General features: G+C 38.2%; 1 protein-coding gene across 1 annotated transcript in view; it reads left to right on the top strand.

The window, feature by feature from the left end:
• The first annotated feature begins 377 nt into the window (after positions 1 to 377).
• LOC122071807 (probable galacturonosyltransferase 7) overlaps positions 378 to 12,905 on the top strand; it is a 16,478-nt gene continuing 3,950 nt past the window's right edge. The window contains exons 1-8 of the mRNA XM_042636218.1: positions 378 to 872; positions 1,336 to 1,367; positions 1,472 to 1,579; positions 1,703 to 1,762; positions 10,554 to 10,650; positions 10,762 to 10,811; positions 10,976 to 11,038; positions 11,080 to 11,186. Coding sequence (XP_042492152.1) covers positions 731 to 872; positions 1,336 to 1,367; positions 1,472 to 1,579; positions 1,703 to 1,762; positions 10,554 to 10,650; positions 10,762 to 10,811; positions 10,976 to 11,038; positions 11,080 to 11,186 — 659 coding nt within the window. The 5' untranslated portion in view covers positions 378 to 730. The remainder of the gene's footprint in view (positions 873 to 1,335; positions 1,368 to 1,471; positions 1,580 to 1,702; positions 1,763 to 10,553; positions 10,651 to 10,761; positions 10,812 to 10,975; positions 11,039 to 11,079; positions 11,187 to 12,905) is intronic.

Raw genomic sequence — 12,905 nt, 5'->3', positions numbered from 1 at the left:
AAGGTTGGATTAATTTTTTCCAAGATGTTTTCTATCAAAAAAAAAAAATCATTTTTCTAGTGCCTGGATTACCCTTTGCAAATAGAATTTTGAAGAGTATAATATATTAAAACTTAGAAGGATATTTGTGAACCCCAAAAAATGGATGAATTACCTTAGTCCCTTGACGGCAAAGCAAGGTTACTATATAATTGCAATTCGTAACAGTAAAATTTAAAATTTTCTTTTAGTTGCTGACACGGAGTGCAGCCCAGTTACTGTTTAAAGAAATGAAATCTTAAGGGTAGGGTCGAAAATTCTACTTTACCCCTAAGATTCCACCATTCTCCTGATTACCATCAAGGGTTGTAGTTATTTATTTGGCTGCAACCAGGCAGCAGCGGAGGTTCCCATTCTCCATCCTGACGGAGTGACGGGTATGGGAAAAAAAATAACAAATAAAAAATAAAAATAAACAAATAAAAAAAATCCATACAGAAACAGAGAGCGCCTGTTGCGTATACATCCTTAATTTCCGAGATAAAAAAAAAAAAAAAAAAAACCGAGAGATCGACCAGGGAGAGAGGTTGTTATTATTTATTTATTTTTTCTGATAACAAGAAGGAAGATTGTTATCGTTTTCGTCATGTGAATCTGATCGAAATGGTTGAATAGGTAGTGAGGAATTCCATTTTTTGAGGGGGAAGGGAAAAAGAGAAGAAGGTAGAGGAAAAAGAGGAAGGAAGTGGCGATGAAGGGGGGTGGTGGTGGTTCACTTCCTGCGAAGAGGGCTTGGAGAGGGCTTGGAGTGGCAGTGCTTGGCCTCGTTATCCTCTCTATGCTCGTCCCCCTCGTCTTCCTGCTCGGCCTCCACAACGGCTTTCACACGACTGGTATTTCTCTCTCTCTCAAACACACACACTGACGCACAGATCTGCGCCTCCTGCATTCGATTCCTGCTTTTCCCTTACCTTTTTCTCTCTTATTCTCCAAGTATGGTTTTTCCTCCTGCGATTGCTCACTTTTTCATTCAAATGCGATTATTTGTGAACGGAGAAATGCAGATCTCTGATTTGCCTAATCGCCAAAGAACATAATCTTCTTGCATTTCTGTTCATGGCATCCAGATTCTCGTTTCTTCTTAGTCTTCTACCCTCAAAGCACTTGTCCCGCTACTCGCTGGAACACCTGTGTATTACACTTGAGGCAGTGTCTCTGCCCTAGTGTCCTTGCGAGTTTGAGCTCTGTAACCTTTCCCATCATCCCCCGTATCTGCATATTCATTATAGCTGCTTCTCTCATTTATTGTTTATAAGTTTATAATCGAGATCTTCGACATTGTTGCCTCTTCTGCAGGATATGTAACCGAAGACCGAAGTCCTGCCTCAGTGAGTATTACTTGTCATTATCATTTTGATTAGCTTATTAATTTGTTAGCAGTACCCACATTTGGATCTTCACCTTCGTTTATCTTCTTTTGGCTAACTGGAAGGACTTTGGAAGACATGATCCATTGGAGCTCAGTAAGACTCAGAATCAGTCAGAGGTAATAAGTCTCAGTTGGACTAGGAGAATATTTCCGTCACAGGAGTCTCGTAATGTATGGTTTTTGGTGAATTTTACTTGGACAAGTAGAATATTATTTCACAGGATAGTCTCATAGTATGTTACATGTTGATTTATTGGTATTATACGTATTTCAATGCTTTGTCTCTCACCACAGCCAAATCGATCAGCACATCTGGATGATATAATGAAAAGATTGGGGCCAGCCTTTTCAAAGGTTGCTTCACACTCTTTTGTTGATTCCTTTGCAATTGTATATTCTTTCTGTAAAACACTGTTCTCTTGTAAGCATGGTTTTAGGTATCTGTATCGGATTGGCTGTATCATATCGGTATCGGCTGAGACCAATCCCGATACCTGGCCGATTCCGGATCGGATATTGTATCGACATCGGGGATAAAATCGTCAAAAAACTTAATTTTTATAAAAAACAGGGGTAATATTGACCGATCCAAACTGATACAGCCGATCCCGGATCAGTATCTTATCAGTATCAGCCGATACCGATACCGATACCGATACCGATACCGATACCGATACCGATACCGATACCGATACCGATACCGAGAACTAAATCCTTGTTTGTAAGTGTTTTGCTTTTGGTACTTACTAATCTGTTGAAAGACAAGAATAACAAATTTTATCTTGGCAATGCTCCTGCTTTGTTTGTTGAGTTGCTCAAAATGTTCAGCAATGCATTCATAGAAATGCAAGTTGGGCAGTTTTGAGCAAGCAATCAAAAGTTGGTTTTTGTTCTTGTGAGATGCAAATATGGGGGGATGTTGTAACATCATGGAAATGAAGTCCTATAGAAATGATAGAAGTTAAAGAATGACACTTTAGGAACTAATAGAATGAGTGCCAAAACAGTGAAACACATAAGGGAACAAGTACATAGGAAAACAGCCATTTGTAATAGTTTGAGGAGATCAAATGCACTGTGATTGATTACACCATGTTGCTCATTTTCAGATTAGCAAGGTTATTTTGTGCCTAAATAATGTGTTTGATGCTGAAGTTGTGTATTGATGTGATTCATATTACATTGGTTGTCTTTTAGCTTTTTCCCCCCTAGTGTCTATCATTGTCTATTTATTAAGGATTAAATACGTGTTTCTGTGAAATAAAAATGCAATATATTTTGGAAATCTTTTTTGGTAGATAAGATATGCTGAGAACATAAATGAAATAGTTATGTTTTATGCCCACACCTCATATTCTTAGCTAGGTGGAAGGCTGATCTGGTTATGGTTCAAGGTTTCCACCGATATTGTCGAAATGTGGGAATTTTGACGGTATCCCAGGGCTCCGATGCCAAATACCATGTGACTTTTAGAAGTCACTAGTTTTGACCAAAATTACCACAATGTGGGAATTTTCGAGTGGACCAATGGGTCAACCTTTATAAAATCTTCTTAAATGGGAAGCCAAGCCTTCTTATTTCAAAATTTCAACCCTCTTCCCAAATTTCTTCTCTATAAAGTGGGAAAACACTCAAGATTTTTTCCTTGTGCAGTCAAATCTTCATTTTAAGCTTGGATCTTGCACATTCATAGCAAATCTACCTAAGGAAGGGAGCTTGGATCAAAAAGATAAATCCCTCTTCCCCTTCTCTATAAAGTGGGAAAACACTCAAGATTTTTTCCTTGTGCAACCAAATCTCCATTTTAAGCTTGGATCTTGCACATTCATGGCAAATCTACCTAAGGAAGGGAATTTGGAGCCTTGGACCTAAAAGATAAATCCCATTTTCCCCAAACATTGTGTGCCATCCTTCGAGAACACTGGTTCATTTGGATATGGTTGTGGGTATGGATAATATGGTGGATTTTTTACTTCATTTGAACAAGAGGGTAGTTCAGGTGGTGGGTAATCTTTTGTTGGTAGTATCCTTGGGTATCCATCCCAGCCTTGTGTGCCACATCCACATCTTATCATTGTTACTGAGCTATTCCCTAGGCTGGGAGGGATATCTAGCTGATGTTGATGAGGCATCTTATAAATGGGCAGTGATGGACTACCAAAACAATTGGGCCAAAAACATATTATGAGACTTATATGTGGTGCATTCAGAGGAGCGGCTACGACATCTGCAATGGTACACAACTCATGGACTGGAGCCTCTTAGACACTCTACTTGGAACTGACTGTTGAGACATAGACTTGGGAGTTAACTCACATTTATGTAATATTATTATTTAATTTGGATCTTTACATTATGTTTTGTTTGTTTTAAACTTTTAATTATGTATTTCACATTTTTGGTTAGTAATTATATATGTATTATGTAGTATAGTTTCAGTCAACGACTCAACATACATTAGCAACTTTGGTTAATACTACAAGTACGACTTTAGGTGTTTTTTTTTTCTATGAAACTAATTATGTGAATGGGTTAGAAATGTCTAAAACCCTTGAATTAGCCATAGGTAAATTTCGGGTCCCATCTCCACCCTTTGGTCCTCCACAAGGTTTTAAGTATCGGTATCATATCGAAGGGGTGATTTTAAGATGTATGTATATTGTATGGGAGATGTGCTAAAGATACACATAGAAATACACTTTTGGAGCAAAAAACACTATAAGTAAGCAATATATAACATATATCATGTGAAAACACTAGAAATGAGAACAACGTATCATGAGACAAATGCATTCATTTGAAATTTTATAAAGGATGAGGTTTCTTACATGTAATCTAATACCATAAAGGGTCTTACATGTGGTAGTAGTCTAATACCATGAGAGTGTTGGGATGGTTCAAACTTGGATGTGGAAGAACATAAGCACATTACTGACCCTAGTCGAAATACCGATGGTAATCCGTCTCCCACTCATAGTATAATCACATGTATGCGCTGGAGTGGCCAATGTCATTAAAGTATCGAGTTGTGGTTGTGCTTGACCATGCCCATAACCCGAAGAAGCCCCATGTCCATAGCTCGAAGAAGCACATGAAGAAACATTCTATCCATGGTCTGATGAAGCACCAATGTGATCTGAATTCACGCTCAATGACCCCATGCCCCTCATAAGCACATCATCATCATGTGGTGTTAGACTAATACAGTAATACTACCACACTACCACCACCACCATCACCATCACTACAATCATTATCACACAATCCTGTTGGGTTCCTCCACACTGAGCACCAGACGTTGTCCTTCTTGTATCACCATCATGTTTGGGTTTTATGCTTGTTTTTGTTAACACTTGAATTATGGGATCATTTACTCCACCAAAAATAACCAAAACAAAGAAAATAAAAACCCGATTCACAAACAGGATTTGGATTTTGTCAAAGATTTTAAGAAATGGCTTTGAGAAGGAATCAAGGAACAAGAAAGAACCATTATGAGCTTCATTCTTCTTTGACAGGAGTAGAAATATAGTGGATGACCATAGGCTTAGGCACTCATTTTGGCATCATAGAGGTAAGTATAATAAATACTTGTATTTTTTATGTCTTCTTTTCTTTATATTTATAATTTTGTTTCATAATTATGTATTTATATTATATGTTAATATGGTATGATGATTGATGATTGATGATTGATGATTGATGATTGATGATTGATGAAGATGAACTTAGTTTATTCACTTTATTGATTTGTTTTCTTGATGAATATCTTACATTGGTCCCGAAGAAGCCCCATGTCAATAGTTCGAAGCACATGAAGAAACATTCTATCCATGGTCTGATGAAGCACCAATGTGATCTGAACTCATGCTCAATGACCCCATGCCCCTCATAAGCACATCACCATCATGTGGTGTTAGACTACTACTACCACACTACCGCCACCACCATCACTGCAATCATTATCACACAATCCTGTTGGGTTCCTCCACATTGAGCACTAGACCTTGTCCTCCTTGTATCACCATCATCAGAGCTATTGGTGTTTGGGTTTTATGCTTGTGTATATGATGGCGCTTGTGTTTCATCATCATCTGTTTATCTAATGATGTTCTCTATGAGTGGATCATGTACATTTTTTTCTGGTCCGCACTCAACCAATCTATCACCAATACCCTATCAGTGTCATCTATCCATGCTCTAACTGGATCTTCTTCGTCAAGTTTGTGGTTGATGTTGGTTAGGTTGACATCTATGTCATTTTTTTTTTTCTAACTCTAAATATTTCATCTCAACTTCATATTATAATGCACATACATTGACTTCTCTAATTTGCATAACTTAGACAATTGTGGGTGATGGAGGGCCAGTAGGGAAAGGCAAGAAATCCCTGAGATAACTTAGAGTTGTAGGGACGGGGAGAGATATCGCACAAAGGGAGGGGGGAAGGAGGTTCACACAACCAAGTCTTGCACCATAATCGGCACCAAAGCATTCAATTCATTCTCAAAATCTGTCTAATAACTTGGGTTACATGCCTTTATATAATAAACTGAATTTAAAATTTGCCTAATTAAAATCTAAAACTAAATTAGAAACTCCTAATTACTTCCTAAGTTCTAACTTATGAAATTAGAAATATAATAAAACTCAAATTGGTAATTCCCTATTTGTCTAACAATTACCCAAAATAAAGATTACATATCTTCCCAATTAAGATAACTCAATATTTCCTAAATAAAGTAAATCCTAAAATATCCTACTGATCCCAAAAATCCAATCGGACCCGGTTCATCTCGGTTGAGATTGCCCGAAGGGTCAACCCGGTTCAGTCTCAATTCTGCATCAACTCCCCAAATGTTGAGAAAACTCGTCCACGAGTTTTAAAGAATGATAACAATAAAAACTCACAAGCGGGGGTGAATTGCTCTTTGTTTGCATTTTGAACAAAATCTAAGATGTGAAACTGTTGAGGTGCATTCAAGTCCGGAAAATCCTAGGGAACAACGAACTCATGATGGTGAACAACCGGCACTGCATTGATGTCCTTCAATACTTGATCCATGATTTTTCTCACTTTCTGTTGTCATCACCTGTTTCACGATAGGACAATCTTTCACTTTTGTTGATACATTTGGTTCGTCTTGTGGTTGTATGGGAGGTATCACTTTCTTTGGCTCAACCTATCTATGAAGATTAAATTTCTGATGCATGTGGTAAGCCTGGAGGGTGCACACATTGTTGTCACGATTAAAGATGCCGTCTTGTTGTTCCAGCCAACATCGACCCAATTTAATGATGTGCTGAGGAGAGTCAAATACTTCACAAAAAGCACCATCATAGTAATGAGAAACAGAAAATTCAACGAATACATCATCCTCTGACTAAAAAATAATCTGATTGGTCTTTGACAATATATCCACAAAAAATCTAGAGATGAAATTGTCATTTAGTCGCTCATCAATCAACAAATTAGCAAGCTTTCCATTGGGCAACCTCAACAAGATGAAGGGTGTAACGAAGGAGGGAAAGGGGGACTATGGGGGGGTGGCTCGATTTCCTTGTTTGAATAAAGAAATTTTTTTTTTTTTTTAGATCTCAAACTTGCCGCAGAAACAGGAGGGATAAAATGGGAAGGAGAGCGAAGCAAGGATCCTTCGGCTCTGATACCACTTGATAGAGGGTCGGTAGGGAAAGAGAAGAAACCTTTTCCCTGAGAGAACTTAGAGTTGCAGGGGAGGGAGAGAAGATATCGCACAAAGGGGGGAAAGGAGGTCACACGACCAAGTCTTGCACTATAAACATTCAATTCAATTCAATTTATTCTCAAAATCTGTCTAATAAATTCGGTTACATGCCTTTATATAATAAATAAATTAAAACTTGCCTAATTAAAATCCAAAACAAAATTGCAACTCCTAGTTACTTCCTAAGTTCTAAGAATGAAATTAAAAACAGATAAAGCTCAAATTGTAACCCCTACTTGTTTAACTACCCAAAATCAAGATTACATATTTTCCCAATTAAAATAATCAATATTTCCTAAATAAAGTAAATCCTAAAATATTCTACTAATCCCAAAATCCAATCGTACTGGTTCGTCTCGGTTGAGATTGCTGAAGGGTCATGGTTCAACCTCAATTCTACATCAGTAGGGTTTGGTGTGTATCAACCCGAAAGTACTCCAATTACGTTCAGAACTACTTGAGGATGTTGTTGGGATAACACCGAATTGCAATCTTCCTTAAGCGTGGAGCACTACCCCCACTGTTGAGCCACTAATTAGTTGCATAATTTTAATAATTCCAATATTAAAAGTTTGAAATTCATATGATAATATTAAAAGTTTGATATTAATTTTTAAACAAAATATTAAAGTATTAAACAATTTACTAGGGTCAATTGAGGATATAGCAAGGATAGCCATTCGATTGTCAAATCCATAAACCTCCAGAAAGTACTTCTCCTAAATAGGTATTAAGAGGTATTAAAACATTAGTTAGCCACTCAAAGAGTCTTTGATACAACTTATGTTGTCATTTGTTAAACATTATATAAATGTATTACTAACCTTATCCATGGCAGTTGTGGCCTTTGCAACATCCGAATACAATTGTGGACTACTCTATGTAGGTTTTCCATCATTCGGGTTATACCCTATAGGGTTGTTATGGTGAGTAGCCGGATTCAAATGTATGTTGCACAACAAGGTAATTGATACTAGGATCTTATTAGTAAATAGTTGTGTTTAAAATGAAACCTAAGCCATCTACTTTAAAGGAATTTTACGATTACCTACCAATGACGTCTTGAACCAACGTTCTTTCCCATCGGGCTTGTATAATTTTTACGAACTTCTTATTTCCTGTTGGGATGGAGCCATATTAGGATCTTATTAGTAAATAGTAAGTATTTAAATGAAAACTAAGCCATCTACCTTAAAGGAATTATAAGATTACCTGCCAATGACGTCTTGAGCCAACATTCTTTCCCATTGGGCTTGTATAATTTTTATGAACTTCTTGTTTCCTATTGGGACGGAGCCATATATTTTCTGCTTAACTACGCTCATGGAAGCCACTATCTTAACCATGGGCTACTCCCTCTCCTCATAAAAAAGACAAAAGAGTGGCATCATAACTTTGTAAAGTTGGTGCACCTTTCCCAAAACTTTGTCGATTGACGAGGTCTTGAACATTTCTCCTAATTTTAGACCTTGCATAGCAACTAGACAACTAGTCAGAAATAAGCACTTGAAGCAAACTTTTCTTTCGGGACCGGAGGTTATCAAGTGTAATATAATTTATGGCAAATCTTGTAGCTGCAAACCTCACTAAACCCCCTTTTGTGTGGCTTCTCATCGGTGCCAAAATCCAACTGGATTGTAAATGAAGTTGAGGATCTTCCTGGCATCAACAAACACCTTCTGGACCTTGGGCACATCTCTCCTATGTCCTTGAATATCAAATCAATTCAATGTGCTATGCACGGTGTCCAAAATAGATTCCTCCTCTTCAACACAAGCTTATGTCTGACCTTGAAATTTGCTGCATTGTCAATCACAACCTAGGTGGCATTTTCCTCCCTTATCTCCTCCACAAGCGCATCCATTAAATTAGGCAACTTATCATTAGATTTGTTGACGGACTTGTAGAAGATCGTACGACCGTCACAAAAAATAAGTCGGTTGATGATGGACAATCTTCTTGGTCCATTCCACTTCTACTTGAACTTCTCAATATATTCATTCACCTCTTCCACAATGTCATTTAGAAAATGCCCAACAATCTCATAAGGCGTTGCTGGCTTAACATTTGGCCCACAACGCGTAAACTCCTTTACCATGGACTTGTGAGGATCTTTGGCCTTGTGAGCTGGAATCATAGAATTGTGGAACCATCTGGAGAATGCTCTTCTCATCCTTTTTATTAATGTCTTTGGCTGAGAGCTTTCTTTTCTTCTATACTCTGTTGGCTTTCATCCCTCTCTGTAGACACCAGGATCCATGTCACGGATGTCTGGGCTCTTTTTCCTCTTACCTTTGTCACTCTTACCAAAGTGGTAAAACATTCTTTGAACACTGGATGATCTACTAACCCCACAGGCTCCTTTTCCTTTCTCTTACTTGTATGTGGATGAGATGAGGAGGCAACAACAACTTGACCATGGCCCTGGCATTGTGGTCGAGCAGATTGAGTTTTTCTCAGCTGCTCATTGCTCCATCTTCCGTCCTTGCTTCACGTATCGCACATACCAACTCTGGATCCTCATCTTCAAAAACTTCATCAAATTTTCTGTGAACCCAGCCTTTGCCTTCTTGGTTCTCTTTACCTGCCCTTAGATGTTTTTGCATTGCCCTGCTCAACTCTACAAAGCTGTTTGGAGGGCAAAGGATCTATGTTGCTGATCGCATTTAAGTGGGATATCCTGGAAGTGTTGTGTTGTTCTTTTTTTCCTTTCTTTTTCCCCTTCTCTCTCCTTTGCCTTGACCAGTCGTGGATCCATGTAGCCGACCCCATTAAGTTGGGAAAAGGCTTTGTTGGTGGTGTTGTTGTTGTTGTTGCTTAACTCTGTAGATCACTTTGTACACTTGATGACATTTGAAAACCCTCCTGCCTTGTGTTGTTTCTGCATAGTTACCCCACTTCCATGATGGGCACAGTCACAAAAAATTGCATCTTGCGTGAAGTCTGTTGTTCCCTATGTTTTGACAATAATTCCACCCAATTTCTGACTCCTATCATGGCATCTCTTCCTAAACACCAAACATAAGAAAGAAAAATAAAGCGCATATTGCATTTCATTCATTGCAGGTTTTTATCTAAATGCATGGAACCCATGTGCATCAATCATTGCCATTTTTCAACTGTTTTCACAAATTTTATTTTCTAGCAAATAAAAGACAAGCTTGAAGACGTCACTTTGTGCAAAAAATGCCGAAGTTTAGAACTGCTTCCAATCTACCCCTCCTAGGACCCTGCAAAAGTGGGACTTGCACTGGGTTATGGCCCTTTGTTGGCTGAAACTGAGACACTTTGTGGGTGTGTGTGTATTTGTGTCAATAAGCAAGAAGACTAATTGAATCGATTTTTCTTGATTGAACTAGAATATTAAATTCTTTTCTCCCTCTCCTTTTGTGATGTAGTTTATTCTGTGTCAGGACATTGGAAATCGCATCAAGGACGCTGAGGATGAAACCAATAGTAGGGGTTCCTCACAGGTCACTGCATTTGGAAAGAATGGTTGGGCTTGAAAATAATTCTTAAACATTTTCTGATAGTTTTTTATCTTTTGGCCTGTTAAAACTTAAAAGATGTTAACATAAACTGTACAAAGCTTTTTATCAAATACAGGTTTGCCTGCACCTCCAGAGATTGTGCTGAAACAACCTCCTGATGCTGAAGTAAGCATTTTTTGAATGCTTTGGCTTTTCAAAACAACAAAGAATCCCCCCTCCCCCCCCAAAAGTTCTTTTCCAAAAGGCATCATGTTGCAGCTTAAATTGTCCTTGTGTGATGCCTCTATGGTGGTCAACTTACGGAACTACTTCTCTTAAATAATTGACAGAACAGGAAGTTTGATGGCTCAGTTGAAGTCAGTGAATATGTGAAAGGGGTTATAGCTGCTGAGGTGAAAAATCATGTCAACAGGAATTTGGAAGCTACTGCGTTGCAAAACTTCCTGCTCATGACAAGCTGTCACGTGGGTTGAAGCAAAACATTCAAGAGTTTGAGCATGTTCTTAGTGAAACCACTACAGATGCAGATCTTCCGCCTTTGTAAGTGATGGATAATATTTGCATGTTTGCCTCATTTTTCCATGAAGAAGTTAAAATGGTTGTTTATTAATACCTTCTATAGTGTGGTTAGTGTAGCATTTATGTGCTAACATGTGCTTGTATATGTGATATGTCTATGTATGTAGGTGCACACACTCACAAATCAAAGATATGATACTCATGGTTTAAAGTATCGGTGCGTATCGTGTCGTATCGGCCGATATGTATCGGTATTGATCAATATCAGTTAATTTTAATGGTTAGATGCTTCAGAACAGCAGTTCACAAAAAAAGGAACTTCGAAATTAGGATCAGCAAGTGAGAAATATTGTAGTCGATGGAAGGCCATGTCCGATGTAACATACAAAAGGTGAATTGCTGATTATAAATTTATAATAAGATGCCGGCTATTTGACACACGACTTCAATATTTCACCATGATCTGATGGGTGGATGAATCAACGCAATACCTTTAGTACCGCAGGCCAGAAAACTCAAAGAAGAAACCATAGGCTTGTATCAGTCAATACAGAGGTAACAACTAACAACAGCATATAAGTTAGCAGCAACAGTCCTCCATCAACATCAAGACAGTAGTATTCAAACTGAAACAGAGCTGATATGCATACCTCAGTAATGTAGGAATGGATTTGACAACCAAACCAGACCCAAGACTGCAGGATTTTATAAACCAGAAAACAACCAATAATCACCCAAAATTAGGCAGCAAACAACAGTCCAGAAGTAAGAGTCAAACAGTCCTTGTAAACCAGAATTTCCAAACCCAGAATTTGGTATTTCTGAAACAGAGATTACACCAAACAAATAGACTAACCAGCAGCAGGTATAGAGTACTAGATAAGCCACAATCAGAAACAAATACCACAGGAGCAGGTAAGTCAAACCAGATCTGAAATCTGGGCAGAAACATAGTCGGCCAGAAGTATTTAACACCTCAGATCAGACAAACCCATGGTCTGATTGGTCCCAAATTAAGGTCAAACCTCCCTCAACCCAACAATCAATCAAAAGGTGGCTGGATCTTCAAACAATATAGGGGCAGCAGGAGAGAAACTTGAGATTTCCAGAACAGAAATCAAAAGCAGTTAGATCCCTTACCTGGTTTGAAGAACCTTGCAATTAACTTTGAAAAGAAAGAAAGAATAGTAGAAGAGACCTCTTGGACTTCACGCCGCAAAGAGTCAATTGGATCAAACACCAATCCTTAGCCTTGATCAAACACAAGACAACTCTTTATGAAGAAGACAATAGCAACAACCATTATTTTTTTTATCAAAATCATTCTAGGCTTTTAGGAGCCTCCTCTTCTTTATTTATAATGTTAATGGGGGAGGGAATTCAAAATAGAAGGTTCCTCAAAAAAATATTCTCCTAAATTAGAAACATGCAATCTCTTCCTTCTCATCAACTACTCTTCAATGTAGAACTCTTCAGTTGAATATCTCTTGACCTTCTGTCTTTGAAGCTTCAAGAACCATCTCTTCAATGTGAATCTTGACTTCAAGTTCTTTTGGTTTGAATAGAGGTATCTTCACTTCACATAGAGGAGTTGTGGCTCTTGGGGGTGTTGAAGTGTTAGTGTAGTAGGTTCTCACCACGGTCCTCCAGTTCATACTCATAGGTTCTCCACCAATCATGGGCAGAGTCGGCCGATACGATACACACCGATACGATACATTGAATTTTTTAAATCATTTC

The sequence above is a fragment of the Macadamia integrifolia genome, unplaced genomic scaffold (assembly GCF_013358625.1).
Source record: "Macadamia integrifolia cultivar HAES 741 unplaced genomic scaffold, SCU_Mint_v3 scaffold_9A, whole genome shotgun sequence".
Taxonomy (NCBI): domain Eukaryota; kingdom Viridiplantae; phylum Streptophyta; class Magnoliopsida; order Proteales; family Proteaceae; genus Macadamia; species Macadamia integrifolia.
This window is presented reverse-complemented; position numbering and strand designations above follow the sequence as displayed.